The sequence below is a fragment of the Oncorhynchus clarkii genome, chromosome 9, assembly GCF_045791955.1.
Source record: "Oncorhynchus clarkii lewisi isolate Uvic-CL-2024 chromosome 9, UVic_Ocla_1.0, whole genome shotgun sequence".
NCBI lineage: Eukaryota > Metazoa > Chordata > Actinopteri > Salmoniformes > Salmonidae > Oncorhynchus > Oncorhynchus clarkii.
The window spans coordinates 48,476,919-48,502,102 of record NC_092155.1 but is presented as its reverse complement, the minus strand read 5'-3'; the positions used below and the strand labels follow the sequence as shown (position 1 = coordinate 48,502,102).

Sequence of the window (25,184 nt, the reverse complement as noted above, 5' to 3'; positions counted from 1 at the left end):
AAAGTGTTTTCTGCAGGTTTCAGTGGGGAAAGTTGGCTGCCAGACGCGGCAGCAGATCACAGCAAGCTGTGATATATCTGTAACTGGAAAAAGTAATGAGCCATTGCTCTAGAAAGATCTGATGCACCTCTTTAATCTAAACAGAAATAATATTTGTACTTTAAGTTGATGTTGAAAAGTTAAGTGCACTGACTTACAGAACTTTCATAACCAGTTAGTTGGATTTCTGTAAACGTTTCGTTAATTTTTTTTTATTTTTTTATTTTACCTTTATTTAACTAGGCAAGTCAGTTAAGAACAAATTCTTATTTTCAATGACGGCCTAGGAACAGTGGGTTAACTGCCTGTTCAGGGGCAGAACGACAGATTTGTACCTTGTCAGCTCGGGGGTTTGAACTTGTAACCTTCCGGTTACTAGTCCAACGCTCTAACCACTAGGCTACCCTGTCGCCCCTGGCTCACAGAACCAGTCAACATGGTTGTACTTGAAGAAAACCCAACCATCTCTACAAGAAACGGCCATTGATTTGACCAGATTTGTCTTAGCTTTGTCTGTGTTTCTTATTGACGTTGTTGTGTTCCTAAAATGGTGGAAACTTTGGTAAGCCTTTCTAGCACAGATACCCACCACTCAAATGTAAGAAGTTTGCCATGCATCGTTTAAGAACTGATTTACCAAGACAAATATACCCTTAATACATTTTACTTTTTAAGACTGCTCATTTTTTTGTGTACTAAAACTGCTGTTGATTCTTCACATTTTACCAAACAGCATGAGAATGTTTGAAGATATGGGGTAACCTGGGCTATTTGTCTTTTTAATAAAATTGGCAACTGTCCAAACATTTTTTTTTTTTTTTTAATCAAGTCCTATGGTTTCAAAATAAGAAATACATGGAGGCTTGTGGAGAACATAGAAAAAAGGATTGCACACTTGAAGAATGATGTGGACTCTCTCATCCCAGTCCAAAACAGTACGTTTGGACTGATAGAGAACTCCTGGAGGATAGATGAACACTTGGCCGCTGAGCATGGATTGGATCAACTGTACCGTAATCCAGTTTAGGAGTCTTCACGACATAACAGCTGATATAATTCTATGATGAGCCATACAGTATGGACCTATTCAGGCAGATGTAAATTTAAAAATGTATTTTACCTTTATTTAACTAGGCAAGTCAGTTAAGAACAAATGGTTATTTTCAATGACAACCCACTTGTTCCTAGGCTAACTGGGGCAGAACAACATATTTTCATAACCAGGGCAGAACAACATATTTTCATAACCAGGGCAGAACAACAGATTTTCATAACCAAGGCAGAACAACAGATTTGCATAACCAGGGCAGAACAACAGATTTTCATAACCAGGGCAGAACAACATATTTTCATAACCAGGGCAGAACAACAGATTTTTACCATGTCAGCTCGGGATGCGATCTTGCAACCTTTTGGCTTCTAGTCCAACACTCTAACCACTAGGCTACCTGCCGCCATTACAGAACATTTCAGATAGAAATGTATCATGAACAGATATCATGGTCTACTTTATCAGATAAAATGGAACAGACACTTTCCCTAGTCTAGTTTAATACACCCAGTTCACTTTCTGTATCCCATCTTACTTGCCTCAGCTGTGGAAGTGTGTATGTGAAGGGGAGGGAGCGGATGATTATTTTCTCTATAAACAAGCTTGGCCTCACTCCTGCCAAGTTCCAACAGAACACAGACACACAGAGGTCTCTTTCTTTGCAAGTCAGCAATTTCCTCTCGCACGTGTTTGGCACTAGAGTGGGGGGAAAAAAGCCCTCAGCATTCCAAATAAAAAGCCTTGTTTATACCTGCCGCTAACAGGCGTGCTGTGTCCTGATCTTCTCCACATTCAGATTGTGCCCACATTTTCAGACATCTGTCTGCACGTGGTATTAAAATGTGTCTCCTATCTGTCCAAGGTGTACGCATTGTGACCAGATTTCCTGGTCTATCCCTGTATGCAAATGATTTGACTGATATTCTTTCAATATAATGTTTATTTAAATGTACATATTGATGCCACAAGTCTATTGTGCCACCTGTAAATGATAGAGGGCAGGATAATGATGATTTAAATGGTTTCACTGACCAGAGCCGTCTACAAATGCGTGCCTGACTACCTCCGGTGGTGGGCAGGATCAGGACAAAGGATGCATGTTAGAACCAGGTATAAACAGGGCTAATGAGGGTCATGTCCGGTTTAATAGCTCTGCTGAACTCAGTCCATTTAGACAGGGAAGTGGGTATACACTGGCAGGGAACACAGAAACGTTGTGCAGAGTTGGGGGAGGTGTAGTAACACTAGAAACCTAAGTGCTCCAGACAAATCCCTGACCTGGTGGAAAGACGGAACGTGTACATACTTGAGCAATTTTCATTCTTAGTGTGTTCCATCATCTGTCGTTGTAGCTCAGCACCGGCATAAAAAGGCACCCTGGAAACTAGATTTCCACCAACAAGGTAATACATGTACTGGAATGTATATAAAGGCTGCACATACCGCTTTATTGATTGGAATACAAACAAGTACAACCCCCCCCCTCTAAAAAAAAAACAAGCATTCCTCTTCTTGAAGGAGAATTCTTCTTTTTTTTATTGAAATGATTTGAGGAGTCTATGAGTGTTGTCACTTCTCTCCAGACCCAAACCTTGCTGTCCTATGAGCAGGGCTCACTGCAGGCGTGGCCGCAGGTTGTCCGGCAACACTTCTGTTCCTCAGGGCACTGGCCGTCATGGTAACAGTACTCAGCACACATGGGGGTCCCCTTAGGCAGGGCACAGCGACCAGGTTTCACTAAGGCAACAGAAAAAATGTGTTTCATTATAAAGTAGCAACATACTGTAGGTTTATGGTAGCAACAGCCTACAATGACTATTCCCATTAAAGTTTTACAATTAAAATGACTTGGAATCTTTCTTATTCTATAGCTGGAATGCTCAGGGTCATATATATATATATAGATTCTATGTGCCTGCATGGCTCTTGGAAATGTTCTTAATTGAGTGTCTCAGCTCTAAAGAGAGTGTATGTGAAATATATTGATCTATGTGTATGTACATTACAAGATCCAGCTTTCTTGTTTCCAGAATAATGCAGCAATAATGAATGTGTGTATCTGTCACTCTGGGACCATATCATACCTGTGTAAGGTGCAATGCACTCATGCCCACATCCATTGTGGCAGCATTTTTCATCATTGGGGCAGTCACTGTCATTGGAACAGAACTCGGCACACATCCCTGAACCCCATCGTCTGCGAGGGCACACTCCTGGCTTTGCTTTGGAAACACAATTTGCAGAGCAGACGTGTCAGGGAACCCAACTTACCATGAAGAGACATGAACCACTTTCTGAAAATCTGTCATATTTGTGACTAGATATTTGGTCCCCATCATCAATGTTTCCCTCAGGCCTATGTTCCCTCAAGCCTATGTTCTCTCAGCCCTATGTTCCCTCAGTAATCACTGAGGTTACAAAAAAAGATGATTATTTCAGCATCTACACAAATAGTTAAGTAATAATAGTTAAGGGTATATGGGACCTATTGAATATGTGCAATCACTGTGACCTTGACCTTTTGTCAATATTACAGACACATTTTATTTTCTAAGAGATTATTATTCATATTTGTTTTGCATCTACTTAAGTAAAAATACATGTAATGCCTTATCGGAGAAGTTCTATGCAAGGTACAAACACATGCATCTTTAACAGTTATTAATGGTTCTTATTCATTCATGCAACATTGGAGCAACTCACCAAAAGACCTGTGTACATCAAGGATGTGAAAGATATACACAATGTAAAATATTTGTTTTCAGTTTTTCCTCATCTGAACCACAGGTACATTCCTTGCTCCTCCAAAAATAATAGATATTGAGAGATTTTGAAAAAAGGTTACTCCTCTCATTTGGGTTTAGAAGATAGAAAGAACTGAGGGGATTTCGGGCTGAGGGAACATAGGGCTGAGAGAACATAGGGCTGAGGGAACATAGGGCTGAGGGAACATAGGGCTGAAGGAACATAGGGCGGAGGGAGCATAGGGCTGAAGGAACATAGGGCTGAGGGAACATAGAGCTGAGGGAACATGGGGCTGAGAGAACATAGAGCTGAGGGAACATAGGGCTGAGGGAACATAGGGCTGAAGGAACATAGGGCGGAGGGAACATAGGGCTGAGAGAACATAGGGCTGAAGGAACATAGGGCGGAGGGAACATAGGGCTGAAGGAACATAGGGCTGAGGGAACATAGAGCTGAGGGAACATAGGGCTGAAGGAACTTAGGGCTGAGAGAACATAGGGCTGAGAGAACATAGGGCTGTGGGAATTGAAGGAACAAAGGGCTGTAGGAACAGACATGGTCCCATACCAACCATTAGTTTGTGCGATTAACGGGGGCTGTGTTTGAGAGACAAGGGCAGATCCTGAAAACGGTTCTTCTCACAAAAACATCTGTAAACTCCGAACGGTTTGAGCTACAAACTATTATGAACCCCACTATAAAAAACTGAGACGCTCACGAACACGCACTGTTTTCCTCTACGAAGCTCACAAGCCACACAAGAGTCCATAGAAAGCAAAGGTTCTTCTACATAAAAGATCATAGGACACCCCCGAACATATGTCTATAATACTGTAATAAGCTCACATTGTTGCTGTCACAAACTCCAAACTCCACACAGTTGTCACTGACTAGTTGGACATTAATTTCTCACTAAGCAAAACATTTCTGTAAAAAAATGTTTTTATCAGGTTATTGTTTGGTGGACCTCATTTTCTGTTGTTGACATTAGTCAATGATACTCATGAAGGCAGCAAATGTGTCATTCTTTTTCATTACATTTCTACTAATACTTTCATTGTACTGAAAATAAAATCGTAAAACACTTAATTGTGAGGCTAAATATGAAGGCTGTACATCTAGATCAATGAAAGTAGTGAAAAAACAGATTTTTGCTAGGTATCCCTGGGCCTGATGAGGTTAATAAGCTAGTCAGGTTCTTCTTACTGAAGGCAGGTGGGACACACACTGCGCCGCAGTCAAATACGCAGCATTTGTCATCTCCAGGACAGTCCTCATCGCAAAAGCATCCCTTTTGTGATGGCACCACGTTCAGAAGCCGCGGGCACTGACCTGCCTTTGGGAGGATTGGCACTGTGAGGGAGCAGGAGGAATCGTTGGAGTGAACTTGGGCGGCCTCAAATCAAGTTAATTAAGGTGTAATTACAAAGTAGGCTTCTCTAGCAACATTACGGCAATGGATTACAAAAACAGAAGCTTTTTCGTTCATTTTCGGTACCTGCACATTCAGTGTAGGCTATGCGTAAAATGGCCAAGTGTAAGGCTGGATTGTTTCAACCAGCAAATTTAAATCATAATGGCTGGCTCGTGTTTTTAGTGAGTAAAACAACACAATAAGATGCAAAATAGCCTATACACAATTAGGCCTATATAGGCTAGTCACTTGTGTCTCACATCACAAAGGTAGGCAGGCCTACATGTCAAATGGCTACTTAAAATAACTAATCAAATTGCCTTACTTTGTTTCATGAAAAATAGTGACAAATAATGCAAAGTAATTTTAACAACTCACCTGTAGAATTGCCTCCAGTTTCTGCAGCAGAGATTATTTTCAAATCAAATGCCAACAGAACAATAACCAACGCACAAAGCGCTGACAAATTCATTTCCATGCTGACTTCAAGACTGTACTTGGAGCAAATAGTCCAAATAGATTTCATAGAAGAGAGACCTGGACCGCGTTCAGTATGAAAAAACGTTGGGCATCGTTCAATTAAACGGAAACGGGGCAGTTCTGAACGACCAGTTGAAAAACGCGGAAGGGTTGGGTTGTTGTTTCAGGCCAGGGTTGGAGAACGCTCTCAGCATAACTGATAAAAATATATATGAACGCCAGCAAGGCCGCTGCCCTTTAAATACTTAACTCATTGCTTCATGCCACCACACCTTATTAAATCTCAGTGAGTGACACCCGCCACACCCACCAAATGGAGCAAACATACGTCAAAGTCTGTTCAAGAACGTTTTGGGGAAACGTGTCGTTCAGTACAAACCGTCACGCAACGTAGCAAACGTTTATTCGAACTGAACATACCCCAAAGGAGAGCCCAACGCAATAGACCTGCAGGGTCCCTATGTCCCTCATTTTACATTCCGAGTTCGGATCAAACACTTGCTTAGGTCACTTCTAATAACAATTATTAAAGAGACAATATGGAACTTTTTACGTGGGTTGCTCTTGATCCAAATGGACAGGAACGTTGCCCAGAAATTAGAACAGATATTCATAATTGGACAAAAAAAGGGAACACCACCCTAAACCCATCAGCAAAAGCAAATATTGTTAGCCTAAAACTAAGGATTTGTATGGTTTTGGATAGGAAATTGATGAATATTACATGAGCCATACAGCCAACATTTACATGGGTGTCAGGTAGCTTAAGGGCTAGAGTGTTTGGCCAGTAACAGAAAGGTTGTGAGATCAAATCTACAAGCCTACAAGGTGAAAAATCTGTCAAAGTGCTCTTGAGCAACCTTAATTGCTTCCGGCTTGCTGTTGATAATAGCAGACCCTGGCTATGACACCACTCTCTGAAGGTGTATCAGGGAGAGTTATGATATGCAAAAAACACATTTCCATTCACACATGCATATTAAAACACACTTGAACATGTGCGAAATAGGACAAATATAAGCACCACCAAATTGTTATTAACATTCAAGCTGAAATTTGCCATATACAATGAAACTGTATTAAAAAATACACTAACTGAACCTCAAATGAGATGGTAATTCAATGACTGAAAGGATTTCTGTTGGACTGCTGGTGACATCCCATAATGCATAATGATTCATAAATGAAATGTTTCAAATCAAATCCAATTGCATTTGTCTCATGAGCCAAATATATTTTGAGAATGACACGAATATTAATTTTCACAAGGTCTGCTGCCTCAGTTTGTATGATGGCAATTTGCATATACTCCAGAATGTTATGTAGAGTGATCAGATGAATTGCAATTAATTGCAAAGTCCCTCTTTGCCAAGAAAATTAACTGAATCCCTCAAAAACATTTCCACTGCATTTTAGCCCTGCCACAAAAGGATCAGCTGACATAATGTCAGTGATTCTCTCGTTAACACAGGTGCGAGTGTTGACGAGGACAAGGCTGGAGATCACTCTGTCATGCTGATTGAGTTTGAATAACAGACTGGAAGCTTCAAAAGGAGGGTGGTGCTTGGAATCATTGTTCTTCCTCTGTCAAACATGGTTAACTGCAAGGAAACACATGCCGTCATCATTGCTTTGCACAAAAAGGGCTTCACAGGCAAGGATATTGCTGCCAGTAAGATTGCACCTAAATCAACCATTTATTGGATCATCAAGAACTTCAAGGAGAGCGGTTCAATTGTTGTGAAGAAGGCTTTAGGGCACCCAAGAAAGTCCAGCAAGTGCCAGGACCGTCTCCTAAAGTTGATTCAGCTGCGGGATCGGGGCACCACCAGTACAGAGCTTGCTCAAGAATGGCAGCAGGCAGGTGTGAGTGCATCTGCACGCACAGTGAGGCGAAGACTTTTGGAGGATGGCCTGGTGTCAAGAAGGGCAGCAAAGAAGCCACTTCTCTCCAAGAAAAACATCAGGGACAGACTGATATTCTGCAAAAGGTACAGGGATTGGACTGCTGAGGACTGGGATAAAGTCATTTACTCTGATGAATCCCCTTTCCAATTGTTTGGGGCATCCGGAAAAAAGCTTGTCCGGAGAAGACAAGGTGAGCGCTACCATCAGTCCTGTGTCATGCCAACAGTAAAGCATCCTGAGACCAGTCATGTGTGGGGTTGCTTCTCAGCCAAGGGAGTGGGCTCACTCACAATTTTGCCTAAGATCACAGCCATGGATAAAGAATGTTACCAACACATCCTCCGAGAGCAACTTCTCACAACCATCCAGGAACAGTTTGGTAACGAACAATGCCTTTTCCAGCATGATGAGGCACCTTGCCATAAGGCAAAAGTGATAACTAAGTGGCTTGGGGAACAAAACATTAATATTTTGTGTCCATGGCCAGGAAATTCCCCAGACCTTAATCCCATTGAGAACTTGTGGTCAATCCTCAAGAGGCAGGTGGACAAACAAAACCCCACAAATTCTGACACACTCCAAGCATTGTTTATGCAAGAATGGGCTGCCATCAGTCAGGATGTGGCCCAGAAGTTAATTGACAGCATGTCAGGGCAGATTGCAGAGGTCTTGAAAAAGAAGGGTCAACACTGCAACACTGCAACACTCGTTGCATCAACTTCATGTCATTGTCAATAAAAGCCTTTGACACTTTTGAAATGGTTGTAATTATACTTCAGTATTCCATAGTAACATTTGACAAAAATATTTAAAGACTCTGAAGCAGCAAACTTTGTGTAAATTAATAGTTGTGTCATTCTCAAAACTTTTGGCCTCGACTGTAGACCTTACAGTGAAATGCTTACTTACAAGCCCTTAACCAACAATGCAGTTTAAAGAAACACCCCCCCCCCCCAAAAAAAAAAGGTAAGAGATAAGAATAACAAATAATTAATGAGCAGCAGTAAATAACAGTATCGGGGCTATATACAGGGGGTACCGGTACAGAGTCAATTTGCGAGGGCATCAGTGTCTAGGCAATTGAGGTAATATGTACTGTACATGTAGGTAGAGTTATTAAACTATGCATAGATAATAACAGAGAGTAGCAGCAGCATAAAGAGGGTGGGGGAAATGCAAATAATGTGGGTAGCCATTTGATTAGATGTTCAGGAGTTTTATGGGTTGGGGGTAGAAGCTGTTTAGCCAGAAGAGTTGGCCTAGGTTTGGGCCTTTCTAGGGAGTTTTTCCTAGCCCTCGTGCTTCTCCACCTGCATTGCTTGCTGTTTGGGGTTTAAGGCTGGGTATCTGTACAGAACTTTGAGATATCAGCTGATGTAAGAAGGGCTATATAAATACATTTGATTTGATTTAGAAACCTCTTGGACCTAGACTTGGTGCTCCAGTACCGCTTGCCGTGGGGGGGGTCAACACTGTAGCAGAGAGAACAGTAACAGAGAGAACAGTTTATGACTAGGGTGGCTGGAGTCTTTGACAATTTTTAGGGCCTTCCTCTAACACCGCCTGGTATAGAGGTCCTGGTTGGCAGGAATCTTGGCCTCGGTGATGTACTGGGCCGTAAGCACTACCCTCTGTAGTGCCTTGCGGTCGGAGGCCGAGCAGTTGCCATACCAGGCAGTGATGCAACCCGTCAGGAGGCTCTCGATGGTGCAGCTGTAAAACCTTTTGAGGATCTGAGGACCCATGCCAAAACTTTTCAGTCTCCTGAGGGAGAATACGTTTTGTTGTACCCTCTTCATGACTGTCTTGGTGTGCTTGGACCATGTTAGTTTGTTGGTGACGCCAAGGAACTTGAAGCTCTCAACCTCCTCCACTACAGCCCCGTGAATGAGAATGGGGGCGTGCTCGGTCCTCCTTTTCCTGTAGTCCACAATCATCTCCTTTGTCTTGTTCATGTTGAGGGAGAGGTTGTTGTCCTTGCACCACACGGTCAGGTCTCTGATCTTCTCCCTATAGGCTGTCTCATCGTTGTCGGTGATCAGGCCTACCACTGTTGTGTCATCTGCAAACTTAATGATGGTGTTGGAGTCGTGCCTGGCCGTGCAGTCATGAGTGAACAGGGAGTACAGGGGGGGGGGGGGGCTGATCACCCACCCCTGAGGGGCCCCTGTGTTGAGGATCAGCGTGGCTGATGTGTTGTTATCTACCCTCACCACCTGGGGGTGGCCTGTCAGGAAGTCCAGGATCCAGTTGCAGAGGGAGGTGTTTAGTCCCAGGGTCCTTAGCTTAGTGATGAGCTTTGAGGGCACAATGGTGTTGAACACTGAGCTGTAGTCAATGAATAGCATTCTCACATAGGTGTTCCTTTTGTCCAGGTGTGACAGGGCAGGGTGGAGTGCAATAGCGATGCATCATATGTGGATCTGTTGGTGCTTTATGCTAATTGAGTGGGTCTAGGGTTTCTGGGATAATGGTGTTGATGTGAGCCATGGCCAGTCTTTCAAAGCATTTCATGGCTACAGACATGAGTACTATTGGTCAGTAGTCATTTAGGCAGGTTACCTTAGTGTTCTTGGGCACAGGGACTATGGTGGTCGGCTTGAAACATGTTAGTATTACAGACTCAGACAGGGAGAGGTTGAAAATGTCAGTGAAGACACTTGGTCAGCGCATGCTTCGAGTACACGTACTGGTGATACGTCTGGCCCTGCGGCCTTGTGAATGTTGACCTGTTTGAAGGTCTTACTCACATCGGCTGCGGAGAGCGTGATCACACAGTTGTCCGGAACAGCTGATGCTCTAATGTATATTTCAGTGTTTCTTGCCTCGAAGCAAGCACAGAAGTTATTTAGCTCATCTGGTAGGCTCTTGTCACTGGGCAACTCTTGGCTGTGATTCCCTTTGTAGTCTGTAAAAGTTTGCAAGCCCTTGCACATTTATTTTGACTTTATTTAACTAGGCAAGTCAGTTAAGAACAAATCCTTATTTTTAATGACAGACTAGGAACAGTGGGTTAACTGTTTTGTTCAGGGGCAGAACAACAGATTTTTAGCTTGTCAGCTCGTGGATTTGATCTTGCAACGGTTACGAGTCCAACGCTCTAACCACTAGGCCACATACATCAGTCACTGGTTTTATCAATAAGTGCATCGAGGTAAGTGCAAGCCCTGCCACATCCGATGAGCGTTGGAGCTGGTGTAGTTTCCCTGCTTTTAAGTCCCCTGCCACTTGGAGCGTCGCCTCTGGATTAGCGATTTCCTGTTTGCTTATGGCGGTATACAGTTCTATACAGCCAGCATCAGTCTGTGGTGGTATCTAGACAGCTACAAAAATACAGATGAAAACTCTCTTGGAAGATAGTGTGGTCTACAGCTTTTCATGATATACTCTACCCCAGGCGAGCAAAGCCTTGAGACTTCCTTAGATATCGTGCATCAGCTGTTTTTCACATATATATACATATGCCCCCGCCCCGTGTCTTACCAGAGGCTGCTGTTTTGTGCTGCCGATGGAGTGTGTTACCCGCCAGCTGTATGTTCTTAATGTCATCGTTCAGCCACGACTCGGTGAAACATAAGATATTACAGTTTTTAATATCCCGTCAGTAGGCCATACGTGCTTTCAGCTCGTCCCATTTATTTTCCAGCGATTGAACATTAGCTAGCAGGACGGAAGACAAGGGCAGATTAGCCACTCGTCACCTGATCCTCGCAAGGCACCCTGATCTTTTCCACTAAATCTCAGTTTCCTTTTCCAACGAATCACAGGGATCTGGGCCTGGTCGGGTGTCTATGGTAGCATATCCCTCCTGTCCGACTCATTGAAGAAGAACTCTTTGTCCAGTTTGAGGTGAGAAATTGCAGTTTTGATGTCCAGAAGCTCTTTTCGGTCATAAGAGACGGTAACAGCAACATTATGTACAGAACAAGTTACGAACAACGTGAAAAAACAAACAAAATAGAAAAATAACAAAATGGTTGGTTAAGAGCCAATAAGAAGACAGCCCTCCCCTCCGGCGCCATGTAAAGAGATTGATTGATTGATTGTTTGATTTTGGGAAATGGTTTGATTCCGTTGCCTGTATATTGTAGAAGATTTTTGTTGTTGTTAAAAACGTATAATTCACCTTTAGGATGGTCTTTAGGCCTACACATTTACTCAGCTGTCATGGTTATGTTGGGCAGATGAATAGGCGTTCTTTCTTTGACTACACTGACATATGGTGACTTAGATTAGACAACTATTTGCCGGACAAGATAAATGCTTATCATTGGATTTTCTTACATTATCACTTTTATAATGTACACCTCCATAAACAAAGTAATTACTATATTTCAATTTCCCTCCAAATTACGCTGTAGGACTATACTCATCACATTCTATATGGCTGACTGAGACAACTTAGGTTAGCTAAAGAGGAGATGGCCTATTGCCTAATGATAAAATATATAACATGTTGTGGTTCATATAATGATAAAATGCATATGTCTGAGGAGGGGAATTTGGGAATTTGGGAATATTGGACTGAGAACTCAGAGGGGTAGCGCTAGCAACATACACACTATTATACAGTGATATTCACAGAACATTAAGCTGACAATTTGTCAAGGGCCACCAACACTTCTGAGATCAGCCAGGAACCAATTCATAGCACGGCCCATTTTTCCAGTCCATAGCTCATCACCTTGCCAGCATGACATGGAGATTATTATTCCCACATGAGTCTGAAACAGAACGTAATGCATGAAGAATGCAATACCGTATTCGGTAGCACTTTATAATAACCACGTACTAAAGCATTTATAATGGCTTGGTTAATATTTGATGAATCATTTACTCAATCATTACTCCCACATTTGTCAATGTTAGTTACCTAGTTATTCACACATTCACACATTCAAAAACAACTTGTAAAGTATTTCATAATATTCATGAGGCCATTACATAAGAATACATCTTTATAAACTACTTTACTAATCATTAGTTAAGTCTTTTTGCATGGCCTCATCCAAAGTGTGGCCTATTTATACATAATAAATACTAAATACTTTTCTAAACAATAAGCACACAATATTCCAAAACGGTCAGGCTGTTGAGATACTGTGATGTGTAACTTCAGACAAACGCTATGCTGTGTAATTACATTAAATGTATTACATTAAATTAAATGCTTCAAAATTCACAAAAAGTGACTTTAGCTGATGAGCTATGAAATACCACATATGGAATCATGTAGTAACCAAAAAGTGTTGAATAAATCAAAATATATTTTAGATTCATCAAAGTAGTCACCTTTTGTCTTGATGACAGCTTTGCACACTCTTGGCATTCTCTCAATCAGCTTCACAAGGTAGTCACCTGGAAGCTAGCTAGATAGCCAATGAGCTGGGCTTTACGGGAGTATCCCTGTCTCGGTTGCAAAATGTAGGCTCTAACCTTTTGCAACAACATGCCTTTTCATTTTGGGCAGAAATAATTAGAATATTCAGAGTTATGAAGATATGAAAAATGGTCCTTTGGCAAATGTTGAACTTATAATACTGCTACTAATACTGTAAAAGATAAATCAAAGTCCAAGTATACAGATTTGACGATATTCTTGCAGAATTTTTTTTAATATGAATGCCAATGTCTCCTTCACGATTTGCCAAAATGTACCTGGGTGACTTCACACTAAATGTCATGTAGTTCGCTCATTCTTCAAGTTATCTGTCTGAAACTTTGCACATACACTGCTGCCATCTTGTGGACACCATCAAAATTACAACCAGAGTGATGGCTTGAATTGGGATTCATTCAATAAAAAGCAAATGAATTACTTAAAAATCATACAATGTGATTTTCTAGATTGTTGTTTTAGATTCCCCCTCTCACAGTTGAAGTGTACCTATGATAAAAATTACAGACCTCTACATGCTTTGTAAGTAGGAAAACCTGCAAAATCGGCAGTGTATCAAATACTTGTTCTCCCCACTGTAATATACAAAGTAACAATTGAAGCATCAATCCTTTCTTTTCAATTTAAGCTATTATATAAAATTCCCGCTACAAAAAGAATGCTCAGTATATGGGGCATTGAACAAAATCAATAGAGTATCTATTTTGGTACTGTCCATCGGTGGCTTCTTTCAGGAATGGTTGTTACCATGGGTACCACTTGGTGCACATTTGGGAAACCCTGCCCTATGGTACTGCCCAGGGACACAGTGATTTAATGCAAAAGTGGTGGATTGTGGGCATGCGCCTGCCACGGAGGAACATGCAAATCTTCCACAGTTTTGATGTCAGAGTAGCTCACCATTGCCCCAGGGGACATGCGGACTACCTCCAAATCATCTCGCATCTGACGCACCAGGGCTGTCCCCTTTGTGTGTCCAAGTTGTTTCCACCGAGATGGATGACGATATTCACGGTCACAACTCGACTTGGCGAGAGAGAATATTTCAGAACCCTTCAACTGAGAACAGCTCGGCCATATTTCCGGCTCGTGTAGTCGTCTATTTAGCCAGCTGCATTGTGTAATCACATAGCAAATACTTCCTTCAGTCTTTGTTTCCTTGCTCTCGCCAATTTTCTGTGAACAATGATCAGTATGATTATAAGCATGGATCTTATCAATAAATAAAACGTGCAACATCGTGAAGATTCACAAGGAAAGCATGTGTTAAACTATATTATAAAGTGGGTGGTTCGTGCCCCGAATGCTGATTGGCTGACAGCCGTGGAATATCAGGCCATATACCACGGGTATGACAAAACATTTATTTTTACAGCTTCAATTACGTTGGTAATCAGTTTATAATAGCAATAAGGAACCTCGGGGGTTTGTGGTATATGGCCAATATACCACGGCTAAGGGCTGCATGTCAAGGCACGTGCTAAGAACAGTTCTTAGCATGGTATATTGGCCGTATACCACACCTCCTTGTGCATTTTTGCTTAATTATAATGTTCTATAATAAGGTTGCACGATCACCTTCCGGTGTAAAAACCATGGAAATTAAAAACAAAACACTATGTTTAAACTGAGAACAGGCATTGGTCTGAAGCCGGAAAATGAAGGATATTCACATGAGCACCACACGAGTCTCAAATAACCCCCTAAAAAAACAAGCACAGGTGTTCAAAATCTTGTTTTATTCAAATTCAGCAGTCCACATGAGTTTGTCAATTCACATACTGCCGTTTGTCAATTCACATACTGCCCATGAAAATTGTCCAGTTTCCATAAAAGCTATGATCATTTTTCATATTTATTATTGCATAAAATCATCCGTTTTCATAGACATAATTGTACATGTAATGATTTGTATTTTCTACTTATTTCTTATAACTAATAAGAACTTCCAATAAAGCTTCAATGGCTCACTGCAGGCATAGAATCAACATATCCGGAAACACATCTGTTCCTCGGGGCACTGGCCATCTTTGTAACAGTACTCGGCACACATGTAGGTCCCGTTGGGCAGGACACAGCGACCGGGTTTCACTATGGTAACAAATTAAAAGTTGTCAGTCATACAGTAGAAACATAAGTGTAATAGGATTTTCCAAGATAACAATCGAGAAAAGCAGTCGCAGGTAAAGTCAATCAAATCTATCCATAATAAATCGATACATGTAAAATGTATACGTACAATGTATGTGCATGTACAGTGGGGAGAACAAGTATTTGATACACTGACGATTTTGATTTGATACACTGCCGATATCCATGTAAAATGTACATGTAAAATGTATATACATGAATATACAGCAGAAAAGCTGTAAAACTCCAAAATATTTGTGTCCTCCAAAGAGGTGGATTGGTTAATATTAATTATTTTTTATTTAGAGAAGAATTATATCCAGTTTATTACAAGCTGCAACAGGGAGACACTTCCAGCACAGAAGCATAGAAAATGTCTAACTGGCATCTTGGAGACATGCCCTTTATATTCTAATCAGACTGCAACAAATATTCTGTAAACACCAGCTCTAGAGGCTTGTAGGAAGTCAAAACAAACAGGCTGTCAGCTGCTACAGAATCACACAGTGTTCACAGAATGTCATCAATACAACATAACAGTGAATAATCAGTGTGTCCTCGGCCCTTGTACCTCAAGTCCGGCGTGAACCTCTATCAACAGATATGAGAACAATCCATAACATTCAGCATCAAGTCTAGTGACCATCAATCCACACCTTGAGTGTCACAAGTAGAACACTGGAAATCATCCGTACACTGATTCTTTCCATTGAGGTCTTACTATTACAATGAGTTGGAATTTTGTTGGTGGCCCTTGACAAATTGTCAGCTTAAAGTTCTGTGAATTGCTGTATCGTAAGAAACGTATGTTGCTACTCCTCTGAAGTCTCAGCCTGATATTCCCCAAATCCTTTTCCCTGAAATATTTTACTTTTATTTATCTAGGCAAGTCAGTTAAGAAAAAAATCTTATTTTCAATGACGGCCTAGGCACAGTGGGTTAACTGCCTTGTTCTTAACGACAGATTTTTACCTTGTCAGCTCAGGGATTTGCTCTTGCATCCTTTCGGTTATTAGTCCGACGCTCTAACCACTAGGCTACCCTGCCGCCAACGGTCCACCAACCAAAGGACATCCAGCCAACATGACACAACTGTGAGAAGCATTGGAGTCAACATGGGCCAGCATCCCTATGGAACGCTTTAAACACCTTGTAGACCCCATGCCCTGATGAATTTAGCCTTTTCTTAGGGCAGAAGGGGGTGCAACTCAAAAATAGGAAAGTGTTCCTAAAGTTTGGTATACTCAGAGTGTATAGACGTTGCACAACATTGGTATATACTCTAAAGGCCTGCATGGATCTTGAAAATCTTCTTAATTGAGTGTCTCAGCTCTAAAGAGAGTGTATGTGAAAAATATCTATCTATGTGTATGAAATGTACAAGCCCCAGCTTACTTGTTTCCAGAGTAATGCAGCAATAATGAATGCAGTGGATGTTTGTATCTGTCACTCTGGGACCATTCCTACCTGAATCGGTGCAATGCAGTTATGCCCACATCCATTGTGGCAGCATTTTTCATCATTGGGGCAGTCACTGTCATTGGAACAGAACTCCGCACACATCCCCACGCCCCATCGTCTACGAGGGCACACTCCAGGCTTTGCTTTGGGACAACACAATTTGAGCAGACATGTCAGGGAACCCGACTTACCACAAAGAGACATGAACACGGACAAAATTGGACTGAACCATTTTCTGGAAATCAGTCATATTTGTGTGGAGATCGTTACGATAAATGTTAGCTGCACACAGTGGTCGCAGAATGTCATCAGTACAATACAACAGTGAATAATCAGTGTGTCCTCGGTCCTTCTACTGCAGGGGTGTCAAAGTCAAATGGACGGAGGGCCAAATAAAAAAATCAGCTACAAGACGAGGGCCGGACTGTTCGAATGTTAATTGAAAAATTTTTAAATGACGCATATAGTCTAGTGAACCTAATTGAACCTACTGAAAACCTAACAAATATATTACAATATGATCAGATAAATAAAGCAATATTTTCTTATGGCTCTGTCAGTAATCTTTAATTTTCAACAGACACAAAAGACAAATTTCCTTTATATAAATATCCCCATAACATGAACATTAAATGAAAGAAACCGGTATTCAAGGCACCATCAGTAGACTATATTTTCTATTTTAGCAAAAGTGGGCTAAATTTACTTCAAAGAAAAAACAATAATAGCAATTTTCTATCATCCACTCAACTGAAATATTTTTAAAATATAATTGGATTGAAATACAAAAAAATAAAGTGCAAAAATCTATTAATCAAAAACAACACTTTGTTTAAGGAGAAGTAACATGCAGTGAAAACAAATATTAAATTTTAACTTTTAAACTTGAACTGAGTAAAAACTCTAAATATGTGATTGCACAGTAATGTTCACTTGTTTGAGGTTGAGGGTGATACTTGGTGGTGTCCCATCTTTTCCACAAGTTCATCAATGTTCGGGGTAAGGCTCTGAGCTGAAGAAATCCTCAGAATTGAGTGGAGGTGTTCAGCAGTAAGTCGACTTCTGTGTGATGTTTTGTTCAGGTTCATCAAAGAAAACAGTTGTTCACACAGGTATGTGCTGCCAAACATAGACAACGTTTGAGCAGCCTGGATGCGCAGCTGGGGCATTGTGCCGGGGAGGAAACGGGCGAACTCCGCAGCACCCACTGCCGCATATTTTGCCCTCAGTGCATCATTGCATTGGAGGTCAATCAACTCCATTTGGAGGTTTGGTGGTGAGCTTTCCACGTCAACAGCAAATGGGTTACCGAGCAGTTCCAACCTGCTTTTTTGTGCTTCAAAGTCAGCAAATCGGCGTCGAAAGTCAGCGGCAAGCATACCTATTTTATCAGCCAACTGTGTGCTCGGGAACGCACTGGTAGAGAGCTTCTCTTTCATGGTCTGGCAGCTGGGAAAGTGGCTCAAATTTTCTTTCCGCATCTGCGTCTCCCACAGAGTCAGTTTGGTTTTAAATGCCTTCACTGTACTGTACATATCAGAGATGACACGATCCCGACCCTGCAGCTGCAAGTTTATTGCATTCAGATGACTCGTAATGTCACACAGAAAAGCCATTTCACACAGAAACATTTCGTCTCGGAGTTGTGTTGTGTCTTTCCCTTTGCTGTCCAAGAACAGACAAATCTCCTCACGAAGCTCGAAACATCTTTGAAGCACCTTTCCCTGGCTTAGCCATCGCACCTCTGTGTGATAAGGCAAATCACCATGCTCCGTTTCTAACTCCGTCAGAAATGCCTTGAACTGGCGGTGATTCAAACCTTTGGCTCTGATAAAGTTAACTGTGCGCGTGATGATGCTCATTACATGCTCCATTTTCAAGGCTTTACCGCACAACGCTTCCTGGTGTATGATACAATGATAAGCTGTCAGCTCACCTGTCGCGTTTTCCTCTTGCATCTTTTCCCGCATCTTCGCCACCAGTCCGCTCCTGTGTCCACACATCGCAGGTGCTCCGTCGGTTGTCAAACCCACGAGTTTTTCCCAAGGCAGCTCCATCTCATTTACACATCTTGACACCTCTTCATACAAATCATGCCCCGTAGTTGTGCCATGCATAGGACGTAAAGCCAAAAACTCCTCTGTCACGCTTAGGTTGGAGTCCACTCCGCGGATGAAAATTGACAACTGGGCAATGTCAGAAATGTCGGTGCTCTCATCCACAGCCAAGGAATATGCAATAAAATCTTTTCCCTTTTTCACAAGCTGCTCTTTTAGATTGATGGACAACTGGTCTACTCTCTCGGCAATGGTGTTTCTGCTCAGACTCACATTTAAAAAGAGTTGCCTTTTTTCTGGGCAAACTTCGTCACAAACTTTAATCATGCAGTTTTTGATGAAATCCCCCTCCGTAAATGGCCGGGCTGATTTAGCGATCTCTTCTGCCAAAATAAAACTGGCCTTGACAGTTGCGTCCGCGTGTGTGTCCGCGTGTTTCGTTTCATAATGTCGTCTCAGATTATACTCTTTCAGTACCGCCACACTTTCTCCACACAGAAGACACACAGGTTTTCCAGCTACCTTCGTGAACATATACTCCGACTCCCACCTTGTTTGAAACCCCCGGTTCTCAGTATCCACCTTCCGTTTTGCCATTTTTGATGGGTATCTGAAAGTTAATTTTACTGTGATGCTGACGACTGCTGTGCCAATAAATATTGAAATGAAGCAGCCTACTGCTCGGTGCGTCACCTTTGCATTGTGGGAAATGTAGTATTGGTGCGTGTAAAAGATCTGCGGGCTGCCGGCTTGCTGCGGGCCGGTTCTAATAATAAATCAAGATCATCCCAGGGGCCGTAAAAAACCTTCTTGCGGGCCGGATGTGGCCCGCGGGCCTTGACTCTGACATATGTGTTCTACTGGGACCTCCAGTCTGGCGTCAATCACTATCAACAGATATGAGAACAATCCATAACATTCAGGATCAAGTCTAGTGACCATCAACCCACATCTTGAATGTCACAACTAGGATCCTGGAACCATTGTGTATAACATAAACTGTATACGCTAAATGTTTTGTTGATCACTCTTAACTAAATATGATCTTTAGCGATCCTACATTTCCCCATTACAAATAGGTTTATGGTAGCAACTTGTCAGCCTACACTGACTCTTCCCAATGAAGTCTTTCTATTATGTGACTTCTTAACTGAGTTTCTCAGCTCTATAGAGAGTGTAAGCGAAATATATTGATCTATGTGTATGAAATGTACATTACAAGCTCCATCTTTCTTGTTTCCAGAGTAATGCAGCAATAATGAACGCAATGGATGTGTGTATCTGTCACTCTGGGACCATATCCTACCTGTGTAAGGTGCAATGCAGTCATGCCCACATCCATTGTGGCAGCATTTTTCATCATTGGGGCAGTCACTGTCATTGGAACAGAACTCTGCACACGTCCCTACGCCCCATCGTCTACGAGGGCACACTCCAGGCTTTGCTTTGTGAACACAATTTGAGCAGATGTCAGGGAACCCAAATTGCCACAAAGAGACATGAACATGGGCACATTTGGACTGAACTAATTTATGAAAATCTGTCATATTTGTGTGTAGATGGTTACGATAAATATGAATTTGTATTTGTGAAAAGATTGCAGAGTATATCCCTAATATTTTTGTGTCTAATTCGTTTTGGAGACATTTGGCCACCATCATCAATGTTTCCCCCATAACACCCATGAAAACGCATGGCAGCCTTCTGAACACTGTTAGTAAACCAGTCAGGTTCTTACTGAAGTCAGGTGGGACACACAAGGCGCCAGAGTCAAAGATGCAGCATTTGTCATCTTTAGGACAGTCCTCATCGCGGACACATCCCTTGTGTGACGGCACGACATTCAGAAGCAGCGGGCACTGACCTGCCTTCGGGGGGATCGGCACTGTGAGAGAGCAGGACGAATAGGAAACAATTGGACCGAACCATTTTCTGAAAATCTGTCATATTTGTGAGGAGATGGTTACGATAAAAAGGCATTTAAATTTGTAGGAAGTCAAAACAGAAAGCGGTGACATTGTCAGCTGCTACAGAATCACACAGTGTTCCACAATGTCATCAATGCAATACAACAGTGAATAATCAGTGTGTCCTCGGTCCTTCTACTGGGACCTCCAGTCTGGCGTCAATCACTATCAACAGATATGAGAACAATCCATAACATTCATCATCAAGTCTAGTGACCATCAACCCACACCTTGAATGTCACTAGAAGAACAATGTAAATCATGTGTATTACAGAAGCTCTATACTAAACATTGTGTTGATCCCTCTAAATTAAATATGAGCTTTACTGGTCTTAAATGTCCCCATTACAAAATGTTTATGGTGTATATATATATATGTATATATACAACTCTAAATACCTACATGGCTCTCAGAAATCTTCTTAATTGAGTGTCTCAGCTCTAAAGAGAGTGTATGTGAAATATATTGATCTATGTGTATGAAATGTACATTACAATCTCCAGCTTTCTTGTTTCCTAGAGTAATGCAGCAATAATGAATTCAATAGATGGGTGTATCTGTCACTCTGGGACCATATCCTACCTGTGTACGGTGCAATGCAGTCATGCCCACATCCATTGTGGCAGCATTTTTCATCATTGGGGCAGTCACTGTCATTGGAACATAACTCTGCACACGTCCCTACGCCCCATCGTCTACGAGGGCACACTCCAGGCTTTGCTTTGGGACAACACAATTTGAGCAGACATGTCAGGGAACACGACTTACCACAAAGACACATGAACATGGACACAATTACACTGAACCATTTTCTGAAAATCTGTCATATTTGTGTGGAGATCGTTACGATAAATGTTAGCTGCACACAGTGGTCGCAGAATGTCATCAGTACAATACAACAGTGAATAATCAGTGTGTCCTCGGTCCTTCTACTGGGACCTCCAGTCTGGCGTCAATCACTATCAACAGATATGAGAACAATCCATAACATTCAGGATCAAGTCTAGTGACCATCAACCCACATCTTGAATGTCACAACTAGGATCCTGGAACCATTGTGTATAACATAAACTGTATACGCTAAATGTTTTGTTGATCACTCTCAACTAAATATGATCTTTAGCGATCCTACATTTCCCCATTACAAATAGGTTTATGGTAGCAACTTGTCAGCCTACACTGACTCTTCCCAATGAAGTCTTTCTATTATGTGACTTCTTAATTGAGTTTCTCAGCTCTATAGAGAGTGTAAGTGAAATATATTGATCTATGTGTATGAAATGTACATTACAAGCTCCATCTTTCTTGTTTCCAGAGTAATGCCGCAATAATGAACGCAATGGATGTGTGTATCTGTCACTCTGGGACCATATCCTACCTGTGTTAGGTGCAATGCAGTCATGCCCACATCCATTGTGGCAGCATTTTTCATCATTGGGGCAGTCACTGTCATTGGAACAGAACTCTGCACACGTCCCTACGCCCCATCGTCTACGAGGGCACACTCCAGGCTTTGCTTTGTGAACACAATTTGAGCAGATGTCAGGGAACCCAAATTGCCACAAAGAGACATGAACATGGACACATTTGGACTGAACCAATTTATGAAAATCTGTCATATTTGTGTGTAGATGGTTACGATAAATATGAATTTGTATTTGTGAAAAGATTGCAGAGTATATCCCTAATATTTTTGTGTCTAATTCGTTTTGGAGACATTTGGCCACCATCATCAATGTTTCCCCCATAACACCCATGAAAACGCATGGCAGCCTTCTGAACACTGTTAGTAAACCAGTCAGGTTCTTACTGAAGTCAGGTGGGACACACAAGGCGCCAGAGTCAAAGATGCAGCATTTGTCATCTTTAGGACAGTCCTCATCGCGGACACATCCCTTGTGTGACGGCACGACATTCAGAAGCAGCGGGCACTGACCTGCCTTCGGGGGGATCGGCACTGTGAGAGAGCAGGACGAATAGGAAACAATTGGACCGAACCATTTTCTGAAAATCTGTCATATTTGTGAGGAGATGGTTACGATAAAAAGGCATTTGCATTTGTAGGAAGTCAAAACAGAAAGCGGTGACATTGTCAGCTGCTACAGAATCACACAGTGTTCCACAATGTCATCAATGCAATACAACAGTGAATAATCAGTGTGTCCTCGGTCCTTCTACTGGGACCTCCAGTCTGGCGTCAATCACTATCAACAGATATGAGAACAATCCATAACATTCATCATCAAGTCTAGTGACCATCAACCCACACCTTGAATGTCACAAGAGGAACAATGGAAATCATGTGTATTACAGAAGCTCTGTACTAAACATTGTGTTGATCACTCTAAATTAAATATGAGCTTTACTGGTCTTAAATGTCCCCATCACAAAAGGTTTATGGTGTATATATATATATATATAAAACTCTAAATACCTACATGGCTCTCATAAATCTTCTTAATTGAGTGTCTCAGCTCTAAAGAGAGTGTATGTGAAATATATTGATCTATGTGTATGAAATGTACATTACAATCTCCATCTTTCTTGTTTCCAGAGTAATGCAGCAATAATGAATGCAATAGATGGGTGTATCTGTCACTCTGGGACCATATCCTACCTGTGTACGGTGCAATGCAGTTATGCCCACATCCATTGTGGCAGCATTTTTTATCATTGGGGCAGTCACTGTCATTGGAACAGAACTCTGCACACGTCCCTACGCCCCATGGTCTACGAGGGCACACTCCAGGCTTTGCTTTGAGACAACACAATTTGAGCAGACATGTCAGGGAACACGACTTACCACAAAGACACATGAACATGGACACAATTACACTGAACCATTTTCTGAAAATCTGTCATATTTGTGTGGAGATCGTTACGATAAATGTTAGCTGCTACATAATCACACAGTGGTCACAGAATGTCATCAGTACAATACAACAGTGAATAATCAGTGTGTCCTCGGTCCTTCTACTGGGACCTCCAGTCTGGCGTCAATCACTATCAACAGATATGAGAACAATCCATAACATTCAGCATCAAGTCTAGTGACCATCAACCCACATCTTGAACGTCACAACTAGTATACTGGAACCATTGTATATAACATAAACTGTATACGCTAAATGTTTTGTTGATCACTCTCAACTAAATATGATCTTTAGCGATCCTACATTTCCCCATTACAAATAGGTTTATGGTAGCAACTTGTCAGCCTACACTGACTCTTCCCAATGAAGTCTTTCTATTATGTGACTTCTTAATTGAGTTTCTCAGCTCTATAGAGAGTGTAAGTGAAATATATTGATCTATGTGTATGAAATGTACATTACAATCTCCAGCTTTCTTGTTTCCAGAGTAATGCAGCAATAATGAATTCAATAGATGGGTGTATCTGTCACTCTGGGACCATATCCTACCTGTGTTAGGTGCAATGCAGTTATGCCCACATCCATTGTGGCAGCATTTTTCATCATTGGGGCAGTCACTGTCATTGGAACATAACTCTGCACATATCCCCGTGCCCCATCGTCTACGAGGGCACACTCCAGGCTTTGCTTTGGGTCAACACAATTTGAGCAGACGTCAGGGAACCCAACTTGCCACAAAGAGACATGAACATAGACACATTTGGACTGAACCAATTCATGAAAATCTGTCATATTTGTGTCGAGATGGATTTGACAAATATGCATTTGCATCTCTGGAAAGTTTGTAGGCCATACTCCAAGTAATTTTGTGTCTAATTAATAGTTTTGGAGACATTTGTCCCCCATCATCAATGTTTCCCCCATAACACCCATGAAAATGCATGACAGCCTTCATCCTTCTGAACACTCACAATCTATTGGTTCAAATAAGTAGGTTGAAAACATTGTATGTTAACTAAAAGGGGCTGTGCAGCTAGTTACACACAGACACACAAACAGTGCTATTAAGATGCAGAAATAATCATTTCTAGTTAAATGAACATATGAGACAAATTGACAAACACATCATTCATTATATGTTGACTGAATTTTTGCATTCGTTTTCTCAAGTTGGAGCTAAGTTTGGGCCAACTAAAAATGTTAAGTTCAGGTAACACTTTTATCTAGAAGTTGAATAAACTGAAAAAGGCTTTGGAACCACTTACTTCATAATAATTAGTTGAAACAACTAGAATTTATTTGACAGTGTATGCGTAAGATGGCCAAGGGTAGCCTGGATTGTTTCAAAGTCATAATGGCTGGCTTGTATTTCTTAGTAAGGTTGCAACAAAATAGGTTGCAAAGGGGCTATGCACAATTATAGGCTATTGTTTATAACCAATTAGGTAGACTATAACACCTAAGTCAAGTGTAGCAGACTTCTTAAAATAAATCATCAAATTGTCACAGTTTGTTTCATGACAAATAATGCAAAGTAGGCTAATTAGAACAACTCACCTGTAGATGTGTCTCCCGTTTCTGCAGCAGAGACTATTTCCAAATCTACAAATGCCAACAGAAAAAGAACCAAAGCACAACGCGCTGACAAATTCATGTCCAT

At 41.5% G+C, this 25,184-nt stretch overlaps 2 protein-coding genes across 2 annotated transcripts; both read right to left on the bottom strand.

Annotated features, from left to right (window-relative positions):
- Positions 1-2,593: 2,593 nt before the first annotated feature.
- Positions 2,594-5,903, bottom strand: LOC139416453 (WAP four-disulfide core domain protein 2-like). The gene is made up of 4 exons (XM_071165071.1): positions 5,628-5,903; positions 5,042-5,188; positions 3,175-3,312; positions 2,594-2,827 (listed from the first exon to the last, which is right to left on the bottom strand). The coding sequence occupies exons 1-4, from the start codon at positions 5,773-5,775 to the stop codon at positions 2,691-2,693; spliced, it is 570 nt and encodes a 189-aa protein (XP_071021172.1). The 5' UTR covers positions 5,776-5,903; the 3' UTR covers positions 2,594-2,690.
- Positions 5,904-15,050: 9,147 nt separating this feature from the next.
- LOC139416452 (WAP four-disulfide core domain protein 3-like) lies at positions 15,051-25,184 on the bottom strand. The gene is made up of 8 exons (XM_071165070.1): positions 25,082-25,184; positions 24,074-24,211; positions 23,269-23,406; positions 22,030-22,167; positions 21,234-21,371; positions 19,990-20,127; positions 16,633-16,769; positions 15,051-15,126 (listed from the first exon to the last, which is right to left on the bottom strand). The coding sequence occupies exons 1-8, from the start codon at positions 25,182-25,184 to the stop codon at positions 15,124-15,126; spliced, it is 933 nt and encodes a 310-aa protein (XP_071021171.1). The 3' UTR covers positions 15,051-15,123.

What these genes read in the sequence shown, in the direction of transcription:
- LOC139416452 (XM_071165070.1), bottom strand. Translation starts at nt 25,184, where the DNA reads ATGGACATGAATTTGTCAGCGCGTTGTGCTTTGGTTCTTTTTCTGTTG. An exon ending in CTGCATTGCACCGTACACAG is followed by an intron (nt 20,128 to 21,233) that starts GTAGGATATGGT and finishes GTGTTCACAAAG; the next exon opens with CAAAGCCTGGAGTGTGCCCT. An exon ending in CTGCATTGCACCTTACACAG is followed by an intron (nt 16,770 to 19,989) that starts GTAGGATATGGT and finishes GTTGTCCCAAAG; the next exon opens with CAAAGCCTGGAGTGTGCCCT.
- LOC139416453 (XM_071165071.1), bottom strand. Translation starts at nt 5,775, where the DNA reads ATGAAATCTATTTGGACTATTTGCTCCAAGTACAGTCTTGAAGTCAGC. An exon ending in AACTGGAGGCAATTCTACAG is followed by an intron (nt 5,189 to 5,627) that starts GTGAGTTGTTAA and finishes GCTCCCTCACAG; the next exon opens with TGCCAATCCTCCCAAAGGCA. An exon ending in GTGTGTCCCACCTGCCTTCA is followed by an intron (nt 3,313 to 5,041) that starts GTAAGAAGAACC and finishes GTGTTTCCAAAG; the next exon opens with CAAAGCCAGGAGTGTGCCCT.